At 50.9% G+C, this 18,239-nt stretch overlaps 5 protein-coding genes across 5 annotated transcripts; 1 reads left to right on the forward strand and 4 right to left on the reverse strand.

The window, feature by feature from the left end:
* Positions 1-1,396: 1,396 nt before the first annotated feature.
* HO133_005385 (uncharacterized protein) lies at positions 1,397-2,998 on the reverse strand (the record flags this gene model as incomplete). The annotated part of the gene is made up of 1 exon (XM_037296295.1): positions 1,397-2,998. One exon carries the CDS (start codon positions 2,996-2,998, stop codon positions 1,397-1,399), a length of 1,602 nt encoding a protein of 533 aa, XP_037148277.1.
* A 472-nt stretch (positions 2,999-3,470) lies between these two features.
* HO133_005386 (uncharacterized protein) lies at positions 3,471-4,250 on the reverse strand (the record flags this gene model as incomplete). The annotated part of the gene is made up of 1 exon (XM_037296296.1): positions 3,471-4,250. One exon carries the CDS (start codon positions 4,248-4,250, stop codon positions 3,471-3,473), a length of 780 nt encoding a protein of 259 aa, XP_037148278.1.
* Positions 4,251-6,286: 2,036 nt separating this feature from the next.
* Positions 6,287-10,314, reverse strand: HO133_005387 (uncharacterized protein; the record flags this gene model as incomplete). The annotated part of the gene is made up of 5 exons (XM_037296297.1): positions 6,287-6,859; positions 6,914-7,705; positions 7,765-7,828; positions 9,792-9,904; positions 10,039-10,314. 5 exons carry the CDS (start codon positions 10,312-10,314, stop codon positions 6,287-6,289), a joined length of 1,818 nt encoding a protein of 605 aa, XP_037148279.1.
* Positions 10,315-10,625: 311 nt separating this feature from the next.
* On the forward strand, positions 10,626-11,964 carry HO133_005388 (uncharacterized protein; the record flags this gene model as incomplete). Its single annotated transcript, XM_037296298.1, has 3 exons — positions 10,626-10,700; positions 10,762-11,168; positions 11,220-11,964. 3 exons carry the CDS (start codon positions 10,626-10,628, stop codon positions 11,962-11,964), a joined length of 1,227 nt encoding a protein of 408 aa, XP_037148280.1.
* A 250-nt stretch (positions 11,965-12,214) lies between these two features.
* On the reverse strand, positions 12,215-13,395 carry HO133_005389 (uncharacterized protein; the record flags this gene model as incomplete). The annotated part of the gene is made up of 2 exons (XM_037296299.1): positions 12,215-13,300; positions 13,363-13,395. The coding sequence occupies 2 exons, from the start codon at positions 13,393-13,395 to the stop codon at positions 12,215-12,217; spliced, it is 1,119 nt and encodes a 372-aa protein (XP_037148281.1).
* Positions 13,396-18,239: the final 4,844 nt, after the last annotated feature.

The raw sequence follows: 18,239 nt of genomic DNA on the forward strand, positions 1-18,239 counted from the left end.
TTGTGAAGACACTATCGTCAGTTGCGAGACTTGCGAAGAACTATTTACCCCGAACAGACCTCATGCCCAAACCTCTCTTGATGGTATCGAGATATTCACAAATTCGAGTGGCTCACACCATTAATCGAGGAAGTTAGAGACGCGCTAACATTTGATCAATGAAGCAACTAGGAAGGTAGGTGGGATCTATCTGTATGCAAACCAGCAAGGATGTGACGGAGACAGACTCTACTATGATGGCAGTGCCATGATCTTCCAGACTGGCTCATTACTAGCTCAAAGGTCGCAATTCAGCCTCAGCGACGTCGAAGTGATCACAGCGACCTGCGACATTGAAGGCACCAAAGGGGTCAAGTTTTCCGTTCCTCATTTCAACAAGTGACGCGCGCCATGCAATAAACTCGCATAGAAGTGGACTTTTCCTTTATTGTATGTACCCCGTATCATTGCTCGGTAAGGAAATCTATCCGTCCAAACCGCAAGATCCGTTCTCTCATACGCCCGAGCGAAATCGCATTAGGCCCTGCATGTTGGCCTTGGGATTCTCTGAGGCGTAGTCGACAGGCTAACTTCTTCCTTCCACTCTCCAGCAGCATGGCATCGACTCGGCAAACTCCGCCATGATTGTCTTCCCCATGTGCAGACTTGTAATCCAAGCCATCAAGGCCGAAACCCCAGCAAGTGATCGCGGATACACACACAATCTGCGCGGATAACGACGGGCTGCCTTCCACGCCCGGCGGAGCTGCGCGGAAGATTGTTCCACACGTGTTGTATGGGGACCGAGAAGCACGGCTCGAAGGAGCCACGCCAAAGGGCGCGAAGTTTTTTCCCAAAAGCGCTCAACCCCATCGTGCAGGTTTCAACATCGACACCATCGTCACCGCGGTGGACGAGCTCTACGCCACGCGTCCGAAGTCCGGCGGGGACCGTCGCGGGAGGGCCCGCGTCTACAGAACATACGGAAGGCGTCTCCGGATCGTTTCGTCACATTTCTCCGCGCGGATGCTTCCCAGGGTGGGAGGAAGGCGGAAGGGGTGGCTCCGGGCTTGTGATCGGAAGCGCCACCGTTGACGAGCAGTCACGGGGGCACTGCGAGGAGTACGATCGTTCCGGCGCAGATCGGGATCGCGTAGGTGGGGTGAGCGAAACCGATCTATTTCGAACTTGTACAGCCCTGACGATGGTTGGTTCGACGAGCGCCCGTTCTTGTATGCTGATCTCGGCTGGCCGTACAAGGGAATTGGAGAAGCGCTGAAGAATATGCGAGGGGGTAGGGGCTAATCAAAGCAGGGGAGATTGAGGAGGAGATCAGAGAAGGGATTATTTTCTTATCGATACTTTCATCCACAGAGCAGCCAAGTCAGACTCTTTGACGTACACCTTGTAAAGCCATCTACTCCCCCTGCTCCCGTCGTGAATCCTCAGGCCATGTTCCATCCTCGATCCTCGGCCTCCCCAGTTTCCCTCTCGCCTGAATACCAGGCGCGTAAGCAATCCAGTTCCCGTCTCTCGTACCGTGCTTCCCAATCTTATTTCCTCCCCTATCTTCCCTAGTCGTAAAAGCTTCATACAAAGCACCTCCTCCTCCTCCGCCCTGGGAAGCCTGGACTGGGATGCGAACCAGCTGGTCGCTAGATACGTCTTTGGAGCTCGTCGGTTCGGCTTTGCCTGTGTTGCCAAAGCGTCGATCGAACAGCTTGAGCACGCCCATTACGGAGGCGGCTTCGACGTCGAAGGCTGTAGTTGCGGAGGGGACGGTTGAGAGGTGAGGTATCCAAGTGGTTAGTTCAGAAGTTGCTTGGTCGAAGCCAGGGTGGCGGCTTAGGACTGTGAAGGCGTCGGCGCATTTGAGGGTGGAGCCTCGGGTTGTTGCTTGGTCGGTGGTATTGGTCGTTGCGGAAAAGAGTGGGTCAGGGTTTATAGGTCTGGTGACAGCGAGAGATTTGCAGAAGAGTGTGCTGGTTGGGTTGGAGCGGCATTGGGTGCAGGTTCCTGGGCCGTTGATGCAGGGGTTTGAGGTGCTGGTGTTGCTTGTTGCTGTTTCTGGTGGCGTAGGCAAGGTAGATGCTGGAGATTTGAGAGCGCGGTCTGGGCGCTCATTAGCTAGTTCGGCGCAGAGGCAGGTCGTGCCATCTGAACAGAAGCCGCAAGGGTCTGGCAGTACTGTCGCTGCTATGGAGGATGAGGTCGAGGCGGAGGTTGTAAGGTTCGGAGGGCGCCGGGTGGAGAATTGCGCTGTGAAGTCGATCTCCGAGCTGGTATCGGGGTTCGATAGTTGACGGCGCTTGTTGTCTGTGTGGGATTGGGGCGAATGCGGGCGTTTGAATCTTGGAACATCTGGCTCAGCTACCACGTTGTCCATGTCGAACGCCTCGTCTATGCACTGGCACTTTGTCTCCAAGCTACACTTGCCACAACCCATTGCACTAAGCTCCGTCGCTGTGGTGCAATCTTGAACTCCAGGTGCTGGCTCCGCCATGTATCCATTCTGTACAGGCCGCCTTGGTGGCAACGCAACAGCCCCCGTCCCATCTGCCATCCCCTTCCTCAGCATCTCAATTTCCATCTCCGCACTCTGCCGTAGCTGTCTTTCCCTTTCATAAGCGTCTTCCATCCCAGCGTACTTTTCCCGCCAGTACATAAGCTTCTCAGTACAATCATCCAAACAATGCTCTAGCTGCTTGACGCAGGCCACCAACTTCTCCTGCTCTTTCTGATCTTCTTCCTCCCTCACCTTCATCTGATCTTCCAATTCGCTAACCTTAGCGGCTCTTCTTTCCCGAAAAGCGCGCTGAGCTTCTCTGTTCTGCGCTTTCCGTTTGGTAGGCGGCGTGTCGACTGCCGGCTTTCGGCCAGGCTTAGGTTTTGGTGGAAGGACCCATTCTTTGTTCATGGAGATCGTGGGCGGGTAAGATGTGCCTGGCATGGGTGCTAGAGGTTTGTTGGTTGTGGAGGATGCGGATGGGGTGAGAACGTGAGGGGAACTGGTTGCCATTGTTGGGGGAGCGGTGGTGGGGACGCGGATAGGTGGCATTCGGTAACGATGTGTGCTTGGAGAGGATGCTCTATATGCTGGATGAAGCATCGAAATTATATAGCCACCGAGACGTCGTGAGTGTGGTAGATTAGGAGTACTCTTGTCGATATCATATATGAAGAATTAGAGGGTACGTGATCTTATCAGCAGATCTGATAAAGCGAATGAGGTTAGAGTACTGCTATTCTAGTCCCTAAAAGCTTAAGGTAGTCGATCCGATGTCGCACAGTTCTCCGCAATCCCAGCACTGTCGTTCATCATATCAAGGCTCCGGAGAGCGCTGGAAACATAACGGGAGGCCTGTTTACAGCACCGAATTATTTGATTTCATCTAGAACACCCTCGCTTGATGGCTATGTACACCGCTGGCTCCTAATGCCTCGGCCACGGTTGGAAAGTAACCGTGCCAAAATTGAGCCTGTACATACTCTCATTTCGTCCCAGCGACCTTCTCGTAATCCGGTCCAAACTCGTGATACCACCTGTCCACTACTTTTTGGCTCGGCCCTGCCCCAATGGTTTCCTTATCCGCCTTCCAGTCCTTGGTGATGAAGTCCATGAACTCATCAACGCTCAGCGCCGAGGGGTTCTTCTCCTTCTTATTGTCATCTGGATCCGACCTCTCTCTGTGTAAGTCCGTCGCTACAGTTGGTGGTACGATCTCCACCACCCTAACTTTGGTGTCCTTAAGCTGTGTCCGCAGGTTCATGCTCCAAAAGTGGACCCATGCCTTTGTGCCATTGTAGACAGGATTGACGATGCTAGTCGGAATGTAACCAAGGACACTGGAGACGTTGACAATCAAGGCACCGTTAGGCTTCGATTTGAAGTGATCAAGGAGACCAATGGCCAAGTGCATGGGCCCTCTGATGTTGATGTCAATTTCTTGGTCGGCTTTTTGCAGATCGAAGTTGTTGACCTCTAGAGGTCTTTGAACTCCGGCGTTGTTGATTAGGCAGTCGACTTCGGGGTGGTCTTTCACGACTTGCTTTATGAAACTAGGGATCGCGGAGATATTCCCGGTGTCAAGGGTGTAGTATGGCGTGGAATGGCCCATCTCCTTGGCTGCGGTTTGAAGCTTCGACTCTGTTCGACCCACAATTATGACCTTCTTGCCTTGGGATATCAACCATTCTGAAATTGCTCGTCCGAGACCGTTGCCTCCGCCTGTCACGATTGCGCACTTGAATTCGAGGTTTTGAGGTGCCATTGTGGAGATCCGTTCTGGAATTGCTAGGGGAACGATAAAAGCATTGAATGCGAAAGACTTTTGTACTCGTAGAGTCTGTAAGGTAGCTTGAGAAGTAAAGTGACGTCGGTTTTGGTGACGTATCCCCCATCCGAGACAAGCGAATGAGAAAGCTAGAATTTGAAGGCTCATGCTTCTTCATGTCATGATGCCGGATGAGGACCTCAGAGCTCTTGCTTGGCATCCATCACTCGCAAAGACATGTCAATTGCAAGGAAGATATATATCTACGAGCGCAAGGAGACACGCCGAAGGGTAGATCCGCCCAAGGCAAACACTGCTCTGTCTAAGTGAAATTGAATAACAGAAAAACACCAACCGTGCTCACAAATAACAAATCTCGATCATTATCACTTACCGTATCATCGAGTGGCAAGCAACAACGACACTGGAGACTGGCAAGGTGACCACCTCGTCACCTCTCTCTTCGCCGTCTCTCTCTACGGGCCGAGCCGCTGTAGGCGCACTGGCTTCTAAAGTAGAGTGGCTGGGCTCTACACCGGCTATGTCATAAAAGCGCTTCATCAAAAGGTCGGATTCCGATGCCCCTCTTTGTACTGGGGCCAGCCCATGGATACTTGTTCTAGATCATTTCGAGCGAATAGTCGTTGAACATGATAGGAGCATATCTCCGGATCGGGAGCTAGTAGCTTTTCAGCTTCTCGACCTCCTGTTGCACCACGGGCAGATCCGAACGCGGTTCAGCAAACGAAACGAAACCTTCTGGTGATGAGCTGCCACGAAAGCCGTCGAGGAGGATCCAAGAGGCTGTCGCAGGTCAAACCGATATCCGACGCGTCAACATTAGCGTCCTTGATGAAGCCGCATCTCAGCTGACGAACAGTATAGAGACGAGAGGAGGGAGGGACTGATTTCGAACGCCGAGGTAGCTCTGCGGGTCGGTGTCGGCAGAATCTCAGGCACAAAGTCAAGTCTCCGCATCTTCGTCAATGATACTTTCGTGCCTCTTTTCGACTCGATCCTCGTCTAGCTTCGAGATTTCGACTCTCCAGAGTCCTGGCTTTTTTGCTGCCTTGTCAGATCTCAGGTGTAGACCATCTCACCTCTTTCAGAATGATCATCATGTCCTCCCAAGTCTCAACACTGCCGATCTGTAGAAACGACACACAAACAGCGTCACAACGAGTCCTACAGAACCTAGCACGCCACGACGTGCGTAGTGGTGGGTCAAGGCCTCCAGGTTGGAGACCTTGTACATTTTCGGTCTAGAGGCGGGCACTTCGGGTTGCACGGGTGATACACTCGAGCCTTCATATTCTTGATGGATTGATGCGCCGTACAGAATGGGTAGGCATTCAAAATAGGGTCTTTCGACTGAAAAGTCAACGGTGTGCTCGTTTCTTAGAGAACGGCTTATAGGTATTTGAAGGAAACCAATTGCTGAGGCAGGATCAAGAAGTCTCTAGACCTCTTGTGATTGTGAGTGGAGAACCTACACGGATAAGGCAAGGTACATGTAATATCATCATCTTTTCTACATGTACTTGAGACTCTTTTAGAAGGATATGCAGTATACCGTAACGAGGTTGCGATATGATAGGGATCTCTGTACGAAATGATTGCTGAGAGTACTTCAATTGGACTAGGACGACCATCTTGATAAGATCATGAATGCGTACTCACAAAGGTCTGCGAGATGTTCCAACTTACCACAGGTATCCCATGGTGCACTCATATCCTCTACCTACCTCTCCTTTCTTCCAATTCAGTCCCGTGTGGCCCAGCTCGGCACATCGAGTGGCGTCATGACACGTGCGCGAGATCGGCCAACTATTCGAATCTTTTGTGGCTGTGTATTTGATCTGCATCTGATCGTGGTTGCATCTCCTGTCGGTGACTGTGAGAGCTCTGCCGGAATGATGAACAAGATGATTGAATTTTTGGTGAAATCGTACACCGACAAACCGCTATGCAACCGCGAGCATTGGACACAAGCATACTATCGTACATAATCCCTGCATATGCACCGTGCGCTATTACCTTTGCTTAGCCTTCTTTTCTGCTCGTCTTTGCAACCTTTCTTTCTTCTCTTGCTCCCTAGTCTCTTGCTCCTGTTGTCTCTCGAACTTTGCCTGCGCGTTCTGTCGCTTCATCTCAGCCTCCTGCGCGATTTCCCGTTGCCTCCTGTCCTCATAGGTATTTGCATGCTTCTTCTCTCCAGCTGTTAGCCTACTCGTCGGAGCTTGCTGTCGAGATGTGGGCGAAAATTTCTCTCCCGTTTTCATGATATCTGACACTGTACCCTTGATATTTTCAAAGATTCCTTTCGATGGAGTACTCGATGGTGCTTGATATCGAGGATACGCCTGGATCTGCGGTTTTGGTGCATTTGGCTTTGGTAATGGTTGCATGCCAACGAGATCCCGAAACCAAGCATTCTTGAACACCGCTGCTTGTACGGAGGATATTAAGGCACCGATGAAAAAGGTTAATTGCAAATTACCAGGCCAGAACATCATAAAGAGTCCGCTCATTGGAGGGACCACGTAGAGAAACGCCTTCTGCGTCTGTTTACTGATGAGCTCGCTGTTACCAGTCTCTCCTCCACTCTAAAACCGCATTAGCTAATGCGTCTGTCATCAATCAAACACATGGCTGAGTACCTTGAACGTAAAGTAGTATGCCGCAGCCGTGCCAATGGGTAGAATGAAGTAAGGATCCGATTGGGTCAGATCAGATATCCACAGCAATCCTCCAGTGTCAAGACCAGGTACCGGTAGAGATACCATGCCTCTCATGAGCCGAAAGGTACCAAATCCAAGGGGTATTTGCAAGAAAGGCACGAACGACTTCCACACATTTATGCCAGCGCTTTTGTACAAAGCACTACGTTCGGACCAAGCCTCCCGCAAAGCCTTCTGGTCTCTGTTGGCCTTCGCGGCCTTAACGCGCGCATTGATGGGGTCTTCTAAATGCTTGATGTGTTGACGTCGGGCGCTGGTGTCAGAAGCATCCATGAAAAACTTGAAGAGCGCAGCTCGGATGATCAATATTGATATACCGATGGACGCCCACCAAGGTGTACCAAGGTAGACATGCACATGTTCCAACAGGTATTCCACGAAAGCTGTTGGACCCCAACCATAATCAAGACCCATCTCCTTCAGGAAACCGAGGTGTTCGTAGACAGGTGAAGGTATAGAAGAGGTTATCTCATCAAACGAGGTTGGTACAAACTCCTCTCCCGCTGGAACGGAGGTTTGAGGAGGAGGAACATAGTCGGACTGAACCTCGGCGATAGGCGGAGTTGGGGTCGTCGAGGCGAACCGTGGCGCGAAATCACGGTTGAGGCGCTGAGAAGGCCATTGTCGCAATTGCCATGGCTTCGGCGGCCATGTCGAAGTATTTGTAGCAAGTCCAAGTCTCAAGCTGGCTCCAGCAAAAGCGGAATAAGACTACGGGAGACGGTCAGTAGATGTCCAATAGAAGCGCGGAAAGCTTTAGGATGCGGTACTTTTTGACCATGTCGAGGGGACCTTGCCAAGGCTACACTGCTACTTGCAATGCGGTGGCCAGACCTGTGCAGACAGCGAGCTTGTATCATGCTTAGCTTGGAGGTGTAAGGATATTCGTGAGGAACTCGAATCACAGAATGTCTCCATGAATACTGATGAGGAAGGTCTGCCGAGACTTACCCCGGGATTCACCAGCAAACAACGCCAATATCAACCATGCACACTTCGATTGATAGTTTTCTTCAAGCTCCACAACTTGACAGTCGCGAGGCACTGTGTTGGGCGTTGCCAACTACACTAAATTCCTGGGATTCTGGCGGGTTCATCAGTGACTCTGTGTTTGCTTCTCCATCGCTTGCTCCTTCAGGAAGCTTTCATTTTTTATCCGACCATGATATTAGATCACCAAGCAGAATAAATCTGTGTTAATACGCTTGCAGTTCAGATAGCCACGTTGTGATGAAGGAAGGCAATACAATTTTCATCTTGTTAGCAAGCATCCGAATGGCAAACTCCCTTTGCATTGTCACTTGGGTTGGTCAGAGGTATTGCTGCCTTCTGTTGGCAATCATGGCGCGCTTGTTCACAGTCAAGGACAAGGATCATAGGTACTCATCACCGGCACCATGCCAAGATGCCCCTGGTATCTATCATCTCGATTCACCAGCTCATGTTCTTAATAATTTCAGGATACAGCCGGAATTTCGTTCTTCTCATTACGCTAGGCCTTCCACTCCGATGTATCAATGCCGCAGCCGTGGCATTGCAGGGGGGATGTATAGAGTCTTCCACAAGAAGTGAATATGATTGCGGTGGCCAGCACTATAGATAACTGTTACCCAACAGTATCCCATCTTTGTGAATGATTGTGTTATTCTTGTCTAACAAAGTAGTGGTTTCAACGCAGCGTCTCTATATATAAAGTCCTAGGTAACTTGACAAGGCTCTCTAAGTATAAGAGCCGGAATAAGACATGCACACATATGCCAGTCACCACAGATCCTCACGCCTCTACTCGAACCGAAATCAAACACAAAGCTTACAATTATTAGCATTGTGATCAGACTTCACGACATAATTCTCTGCCAATTCAGCCCAGCAGCTTCTCACATTTTGAAGAACACTACGCTTCTATTGCACTACCAATGGTTGAAACAACAATGAATTGGGTTGGAGTTGACTGGGTGGCAGCATCTGATCGAGAGCTAGAACTAAGGAACGGCGAAGCCCGACAGCGATGGTGGAAAAACTAGTACCAACGCCCATGGCTCGTGATAGGTGTCCACATGCAAACCTTGGCGAATAAGCCGTACCTCGCTACACGACAGCCTCTCACGTGGTTTGCTGAAGTGAATGGCTCAGTTTCCAAGGTGAAGTGGCTCCGCCAATTGCCGCGGACTATAGAACCCCTGGGAGAGAGAATGTGTACTTTCCTTACCCAATACTACTTTCCAACCCATCTGTTTCTCACTGTGGAGGCATGCCTATTTGAGTTCCAATCGGATAGCCATGCATCCCCCTCAATATGGAAGCTGCTCGTACTCATCACCCTCTTCAGGCAGTAAATCCACCTTTTGTACGACAGTTGGCTATCGACGTGATCAAGTCTATCATCACAGATGTCAACGACCGGAATAGCACAAATGGCTGTATCTCTCGAGGAAAATTCCTGAGCTTCGCGGGCCACATCATCCTGAAGTTACCTCCACATTCGAAGACACCGATGCAATCAATGAGAGACAATTCAAGACGAGTGCAAAAGTGTATTCTTGAAACGAGCGCCTGCACACTGAATGATGGAAGACGTATGGAAGCAGTCTCAAGTAGAGGGGTTGGTAGCCCCTCTAAATGGGCTTGGTATGTAACATTTGTGGATCGCATGGCTTCTACAAGTAGCTGCTTTACCGGTCCAACGCCAAGTAATGCCTTTTCGAATCCTAAGAGAGCCTGAGCGCCGTATGTGCAGCCAATTGTCGTCTATAAGAAGTGGTGGTTGGCTCCCATTCACCACTTGTATCGGCTTCACTCTAGAGATGTCATGTCGTTCAACTCCTGCTCCCGCCGTATTCTCTCCGATGGATCATCTCGAATCTCAATTCCCGGTCCTACTGATCTCGAGTTCCGTCCGCTGGGGAATATCTAATGCAATTGGTCGTCAGCACAAGTCGGGCAAGAAGCGAAGCAAACCGAAAGGCGCCAGAAACGTATCGGCAGCAGCTATCCAAGCTAGCAGTCTGCCATTCCAATACGTAGCTAAAGATCAAAGTACATACCTTCGTCCCCGACCACCCTAGTCTGAAAGCAGCTTCATGAGCAAGTAGCTCCCCAAATCCCAGCATCAGCCCATTGACGAATGGTAGAAGTACATTGATCGCTGCGCCCCGTAACAGACCCCATACAGTCGGCGGCGAGTATAATATCATAGGAGAACTCGAGGAGGACGGTGGGGAGGGAGAGAGCTCATTCTGGGAGGAAGAGTAATTCTCGCTGTCAGAGGGGATCGTGGCAGAGGATGCAGTCAAGTCGGGCCGCTGTGGTTCTTGTGCCATGGCGAGAGTAGAGATGAGAACTTGAAGGATTCCGGCGCAGCAATTATCTCTTCAATGTCACCCGGCCATTGCTGGCTGTGCGATGTGAAGATGATGGCATTGGGGTACCTGTATAATACACTCGGCAAACCTTCTCGACTCAAACCCATCAATAAAAGTCTTGGCATCAGGTATCCGTTGCACTCGACTCCGTGACCCTCATCACTGTGTGCAATCGACCTCACATAATCCTTGAAATACAACCTCGCACGGCCAACGACCTGCTTCTCACCTTCATTACACATCCTGTTCCCCGAAATCATATCAACATCATGGCGGAAGGACAACCCGATCACGACGCACTTATCTCGGAATTCGTGGGTTTGGCTGGTGTAACACCACAAGTGGTATTTCTCCCCATGGCTTCTTCCCATACTAGAGCTTCAAGCTGATATAGCCAAACGACAGGCTCAAGAATACCTCGCAAACAGCTCTTGGGAATTAGGATCCGCAGTCACTGAATACTTCAACCGCTCCGAGGGGACAGAGGAAGATGATCAAGCCCCAGAGGCTCCAGCAGTTACATCTTCAGCTCCACAACCTATACCAGCTTCTTCCAGCATGCCTCCACCCCCATCTGCAACGCAGCCACCGAAGAAAAAGTTCGCTACACTAGGAGACCTGAGTGGAGGTGGGGGGCCTAGCCACGCAGGCCACGGTCACGGCCATGATGACGAGGATGATGATGACGACTTTGAGCCAAGCGACGACGATAACCCGGATCTCTATGCGGGAGGTGAGAAATCTGGTTTAGCCGTGGAGAACCCCGGTACAGCAGAGAAGCTCAGAAAGAAGATCATCAAGAAAGCACAGAAGTATGTCGTAACCCAAGCCGGAGTCGTCTACATATTATAACACTCTGCTAGGAATACTCCCAGACCAGGCGGAGATGACCCACGCGGCCCGAGCTCTCGCTTCACCGGTACGGCACACACCCTTGGCGGCGACGACGCCCCCAGCCAAACCATTGAAGACCCTAATGCATCTCGACCACAACACGCACCCCCAGTTGAGCGCCATCTCCACTTCTGGGCCGACGGGTTCTCAGTCGACGACGGTCCGCTTTACCGCTCAGATGATCCAGCGAACGCCGCCATCCTCGCCCAAATCAAAACAGGCCGCGCCCCACTTGCAATACTAAACGTCGAGATGGCTCAAGAGGTAGATGTCAAGCTAGAACAGCACTCAGAGAAATATGTACAGCCAAAGAAGAAGTACGTTCCATTTGGTGGCGGCGGTCAGAGACTAGGTAGTCCAACACCTGGGATATCAAACAGGACAGCAGAACCAGCACCTGCGCCAGCACCAGCCGCCGCTCCAGCAAGTTCTGCTACGACACAAGCAGTAGTAGTTGACGTGAACGAGTCACAGCCTACCCTCTCATTGCAAATACGGTTAGGAGATGGTACGCGTCTCCCTGCACGCTTCAATACTACACACACCATCGGCGACGTATACTCTTTCATTACCGCTTCCAATCCGCAGAGTCGGACTCGCTCATGGGTGCTCATGACAACTTTCCCCAGCAAGGAGCTGAGCGACAAGAGCCAAGTACTTGGTGACCTGTCGGAGTTCAAGAGAGGTGGAGTTATGGTTCAAAAATGGTCATAGATTGTATGATAGCATTGCATAGCTGGAGTTTGAAAAGGGCGGCTCAGATGATAGACGAATGCTGTCGTGCCATGGTCAAAAGGAGAAACATCTGCACGGACACGAAGGCATACAAAGCCAGAACCAGTTTCCCAACATGGAGATAGACATGATAATGCAGGAACGATGATAACGCTCATGACATACAGTTGAAATGTGACGACGCCATTGCAATGCTTCAAAGAGCGCAGAACGCTGAAAATGATACCCATCAGACGGCTCCGTTGCTCCTCCCTCTCACAATGTCGATCAGCTGTTTCGTAATGCCCTCAAAAACCCCACAAAGTGAGCAACTCCTGTATCTATCAACCAGCAGCCCTTCTTCCCTGCTATCCTTATCGATCTCCAGGGCCCCTGATTTCGCCCTACCCTCTTCACCCTCACCCTCCCCTTCTTTCTCCTCCTCCCCTTCCTCTTGCCCCTCCTCACTATTCTCAACAACCCCGTACCCCGGCCTCCTCCCCTCCTCCACCAAAACGCCCCACTGCCTGTCCACCGGCACGCCCCCCAAAAATGGCACCTCAAAGCTCCCCGCCATAACCTCCCCACCCCCTTTCCCGAACAGATTCGCCCTCTCCCCACAACACTCGCACACATACCCGCTCATATTCTCCACAACCCCCAGAACCTCCACCCCCACCTTCCGACAAAAATTGACTTCCTTCCTCACATCACTGATCGCCACGGCTTGCGGTGTTGTCACGATGACCGCGCCCGCGAGTTGGCCGGGGAGGGATTTCGATTGCAGGGTTTCGGCGAGGGAGATGTGTTCGTCCGATGTGCCGGGTGGGGTATCAATTAGGAGGTAGTCGGTTGGTGGCCAGAGGACGTCGGTGAGGAATTGGCGGACCATGGCTGTTTTCTTGGGACCGCGCCAGACGATGGCGGAGGAGCGGGAGGGGAGGAGGAGGGCGAGCGATATGGCGTGTAGGGATCCTATCATATTGCTCTCCTCTGTTTGCACGCCTGCGTTTGGTGGTGGTGGTGGTGGTGGTGGGCCATGGCCATTCAATTTGGCCTCATTCGTCGAGGGCGCAGAACCCGAGGCTCCGTTCTGGACTTGCGACAGAATAGGAGTGGCTATGGGAGGAAGAGTTTGCGAGGAGTGAACTTCGCACGGCAGCCAGCCACCTGGTGCCTGGGTAATCTTTGCACTTTCGAGACCCAGCAGGCGAGGTATAGAGGGGCCTGTCAGGTCGATGTCTAGGATGCCAACGGAGTGGCCGGCGAGGGAGAGAGAGAGGGCAAGTTGGGTCGTTATGGAGGATTTGCCGACGCCGCCTTTGCCAGAGAGGACCTATGGGGTTGTTAGTGATGACTGGTTGGGTAGGGAAGTGGGGTGGAAAGGGCGAGGCTTACGAGCACGATGTGCTTGACATTATCGAGGGACATTCCTCTTGGTTGATATGACTGGTGTATGTGATGAACATGATTGGATTCAATACATGAAGGCTTGCACACTGATTCTGGAACGACCAAGCATCAAGCCCTACGTCAGATCAGTGCCGGGTAGCAAAGGTGAACTTGACTCTGTTTCCCAGAAGTCGATCATCATTAAAATTCTTTGATGTGTTGGTTGTACTTTATTCTTTAGCGTTGAAACAGCAGGGAAGATTTCATTGGTGACTACTTCGATTAAGGGAGACTCTCTAGTTACATTCACGAATCTTGTACCTACAATCCTAACCACCCATCGAATTGACTCTCAGTTGTCGGGCTCTTCGCACGCCCAGTATCCAGGTTTGCTTTCTTAATCCTTACTTATCTTTCACTTCTATGCTTTACAGGGTCTCTGTACTCCTCTCGGGGACCCAGATCGCGGCTGATTTCGTCGAGTTCTATGAGCCTTTCGCCCGATAGCTCTTTCATCCTCATTAGATGAGTTCTTTTCATGATAGAATGCCTGGTTGGGAAAGGCCTCCGTCCGGAAAGCATTGTCTGTGTTGTTCAAATTTCGCGATCTATGAGTGCGATTCAATATCCTCGCACTTTCGTGCCTCTCGTACAAAGGACGGTATTCGTGGTCCGGCCTTGATCGGAACCCGAGGTCGTGGTTAGAGCTCTGACTGAAAGTCGGATTTCTGATGGAACTATGGCTCATAAGGGAGGACCAGAAGGCAGCAGCTTGGTAGGGTATCAATCAAACTCTGAATTGCTGGACGAGTATTCAAGGTCGGATTCTGGGCTGCGGCCAAAGCATTAGAGGGAGGTTAGCTGTGGCCCCATGGAAGCTTCCAGTTGATATTGTCGACTAGCGAGAGTGCTAGTATACTTGGAACGGTCTCTTCAGCGGCGAGAACAGGGGCGTAAGCAGAACCTTCAGAAGCGAACGACGGACACGGACTAGAGTGCGATTGAACAGGATCACCAGAGGAAGGCTCTTTGTCTGGTCAGTGGAAGTGAAGGACGTCGCCATCTCTTATTCGGGGGAAATAAAAGGAAATTGTGTCTAGTTTTTCATGGCCATTGAGTGAATATCGAACGTGTGTACGGACATCTCTTTGAGGTCTTTTCCCCCGGAACCACAACCGAGAAAAGGGCAACGTGTGTCTTCCATGAGCTTTCTGAGCCATTCATGGTTGCTCGTTACCTGTTGTGCGTAGCTCTTTGCACTATGTTCCCGAAGGCAGTCCAGGATGTGATACTTGGTTCCTCACGTGCTACTTGGACACATGGCCGTTCCTATTTCATCAGGTAGGAAGAATTGGGTCACTGGAGCAAGCATGCCTCAGCTGCGTGGAGTCCTCTGATTAATCCGTCTTAGTGGGCCAGAGTGTCGTGATAAATTTTTATATGCGAGCCTCTTACGATGGTATCTGAATCCTAGAAAAAGAGCCAAAGGACAATGTTTGTATAGGTTGAAGCGACTTATGTATTCCACAACTTTTGCCTTACAATGTTGATACGAGCCGATAAGTAGTCTGGAGTCTCTCACCAAAGCCCGCTGAACGAAGCCAGATCCCAAGCTTGCATAATTTGTGTGCTCTCCCTGATGCCTGCTATACATTGCTGTGGAGGCAGTTAGGCAGAGTCAAAAACGCCGACATGCAGTGCAATACTGGGGCAACATGGAGCTTCATTGTCGGAACAAAACCTGGAGTGCTTACACTGCTTGGAGCAGCATATCTCTAGATTAGTAGACCGTCATCGTACCTAAGCCAATTATGAAAGTCGAAATGTAAAGATCCACTAAATGCTCAAGATTATGCATAAAAACCCGCAGAAATCCAAGTTTGGCGCGAACATCTGCGAGCGCAGGGCCTGTAATTCTCAATCTTGACCTCACGCTTTGTTCTGAATACACGCAAGTGAACAGGACCGTATGAACCAGTCGATCTCGTCTGATAGAATAGTCCTGGAGAAGACCCCTGGTCGAATACGAGCGTCGATGAGGCACCGAAGTCAGAGGACAAATTCCAATAATCACGATCTCGTATACTCTCTCAAGTCTCGCATAAGGCAACACTGCTGTTTTCTTCTTCTGGCTGACAAGTCGTTCTGGAGCAGCTCTAACGTCCCTCCGTTTCTGGGCTTCTGCCAGCTGTAGACGGGTTTACGGATGACAGGGGGTCAGTTGTTCTTACCAGGCGGGTAAAATACGCGTTGGACACGGGCTAAATCGGGCGTCCTAGTACCCCATTGCGGAGCTCTACGGAACGTTTTCGAGACTAATCCGCTCGATACAAGATTTGTCTGGTTCTGGTCGATTCGTCGACTCAGTGTCCGGTCCAGAGGTGTTACGCTAGTTGGCATACGTTAGAAGATCTCCTGCAACACGCGGAGGCTTTCAGGTCGTTGAATGAGAACGAGTATCAACCATTTCTCACAAAATCAGGAAGGAGAGAGCCTGCATTTCCATTGGCTCCGAGAAGTGTGCGGGTGCGGCTAAGGACTACCGCTCCAAAGAGCTCACGGACCGTCCGATATACTGGCAGCCACGAAAGATACATCCGACTTCGTGGCTGCGAACGAATGAGAAGGTCTGGTGGGACAAGAGGAGTTCCGAGATCTGCTAGATGAAACGCCCTTAAGGTCGTCCTGCTCTAGTCGATTTGTGAGTTTGGTCAATTCATGAGTGAACTGTAGTCGAGTCATGAGTCGTCTAGGGAAATTACCATAAAACGTCGGTATACAAACTGACCGCCCATTCAGGAACTGCCGGACCGATGATTAATGAACTTTTGCTGCTCTTGTTACTTGCAGGAGGCTTGCAGTAGCGAGGCCTTAATGCGCGTTGCCGCCGCTCTCGACATCCAGGATGTACAATCCGTTGCCAATCGAAGGGATTCTCGGCGTTGCTGCATTAAGGCAGGCCGAAGAGCAGATTTCCAAGGCAGTGTTAGGCAGGCAGCGCAGCAGTAGAATTTCGAGTTTCCACAAGCTCTTGATGTGAGAATTGGAGGCAAGACTCTTTCATTAGGTAGAGCTCCCTTGAGGGTCCCCTAAGATCGACCCCTAGTAGCGGATCAGGCTTAGTGTGAAGTAATGGAGTAACACAAAATCAACGACAGACCGTCTCCCAAGATTCACTGGGCCTAGAACTCGAATACATTCCAGGATTCATCGTGCATCAGTGCCGCATGCTAGCAGGTAGAACCAGGTCTTCGGGTACGGTATTGCAGCAACATCAATAACAACGCAATCGTTCAAGGGAGAGCTACGAATACCGAGCCCCATGGCTTTGTACTGGTGAACCATGCAGAGAAGCAAGACTTATACGCACGAAGTGCATTGTCCTAGAGCATGATGCCTTTCGGTTACATGACTTGACTGTCCGCCGCCGCCATGCATTGTCCATCTGCTCGGCTGGTAACCGCTCCCTTATCTATGGTGATGTGTACTCCCGTAATCATCTACCAGCCCTTGCTCTGTCGGATTCGACCTCTCTCCTAATCTGTGCAGCCCTCTTGCGCCTTGCTGCCTCTTCTCTGCAAGGACCTAAGGATTTCCATCCGTCAATATTCGTTCGACAATCACGTGAGGCCACAAGATGAGAGTCCTAAGGCTGGGTCACGTACTGCAATTCTCGTATGCAGTCCTGCTATTTATGTGTTCAGTGCGGATCCCTAGTATACCGGACGATTCATTCATTGACTAACTCATGGCGCGTCATGGCACACCCTCTGCGCCCAGACAGGTAGACGCTGCACTCATATGTGTAGTATTCACGGGTATGCCCGCACCGGTATGTTATCCGCATCCAGTCACACATCGTGATTTAGCAAGTTCGTTGGAATTAAGCGATGTTGCAGGTCAAAGCTCGAAAAATGCTAGGTCTAATTTTGGTCTCGCAAGGCTGCAGCAGAAGACGCGTCGTCGAAGCCAGGAAAAAGTGGGGAGTGCTTTTTGAATATTTGCAGTCGTTCGGGACGTGGGGATAGCAACTCGGAAGACGTCATTCCTAGCTTAGGCGGTCGGGGCGTGGCAGTCCCGGATTGGCCATTCACAGTCAATCTTTGCCCGTGTCATGCACAACATTCGGCGAATTTCTTCCATTGAGAGTACCATTCAGATATTATTCTTCTAGCCTATTTCCCAATATGAGAGGTTCAAAACGGGGCCACAGACGATTGATAGAATGCATGGACGGCGTCCAATGAGAAGGCACGGCCTGAGCGAGCCAATCATGAAGAACCGGGACTTTACTTGAATCGAGCTCCACCCACACCTATTGATATCCGCCAAGCCTAATCGAGACAACAAAACAGGTATGTCGAAGCATACGGTTACGAGAGCTGAAGGCAGCACGAGTAGATGTCTGAACCCTTGATTTTGTTCGAGCTTCGGGATTGGGGGTCCTAAAATGGCTAGCTTGTAAAATGTTTGCCGCCACCACGGCTGACGACATTCACTCTCTTTAGTGCAGACTGCAGACCTTCTGCTATCATGAAGGCATCCCATAACATACCAGATCAAAAATGAAGACTCGCTGGGACCGGGTTCTTCGTCAGGCCATGATCTTGTGCCCTTCTTGTTCGACAAAGGAATACCCGCGGGGATCAGCTTATGCTACCAGGCTTGTTGCTAGCGCTTCCCATTCAACATATTCAGGCTCGGTGGGACTGGATCCCTGGTCAGGATGTTGTTTCAAGTCGTACTTGTTCGACGAATGACGAGAGTTGGATAACGAAATCCCAATTGGTCGTGGTTCCCCCTCTGGTTCGCTGCACGTTTCATCGTCCAGGACAGCGTTGGTTCCAATGGAATTTCAAACCTGATCCCAACGAGTTTCTTGA

Source organism: Letharia lupina (assembly GCF_014066315.1).
Source record: "Letharia lupina isolate WasteWater1 chromosome Unknown contig_21, whole genome shotgun sequence".
Classification (NCBI taxonomy): domain Eukaryota; kingdom Fungi; phylum Ascomycota; class Lecanoromycetes; order Lecanorales; family Parmeliaceae; genus Letharia; species Letharia lupina.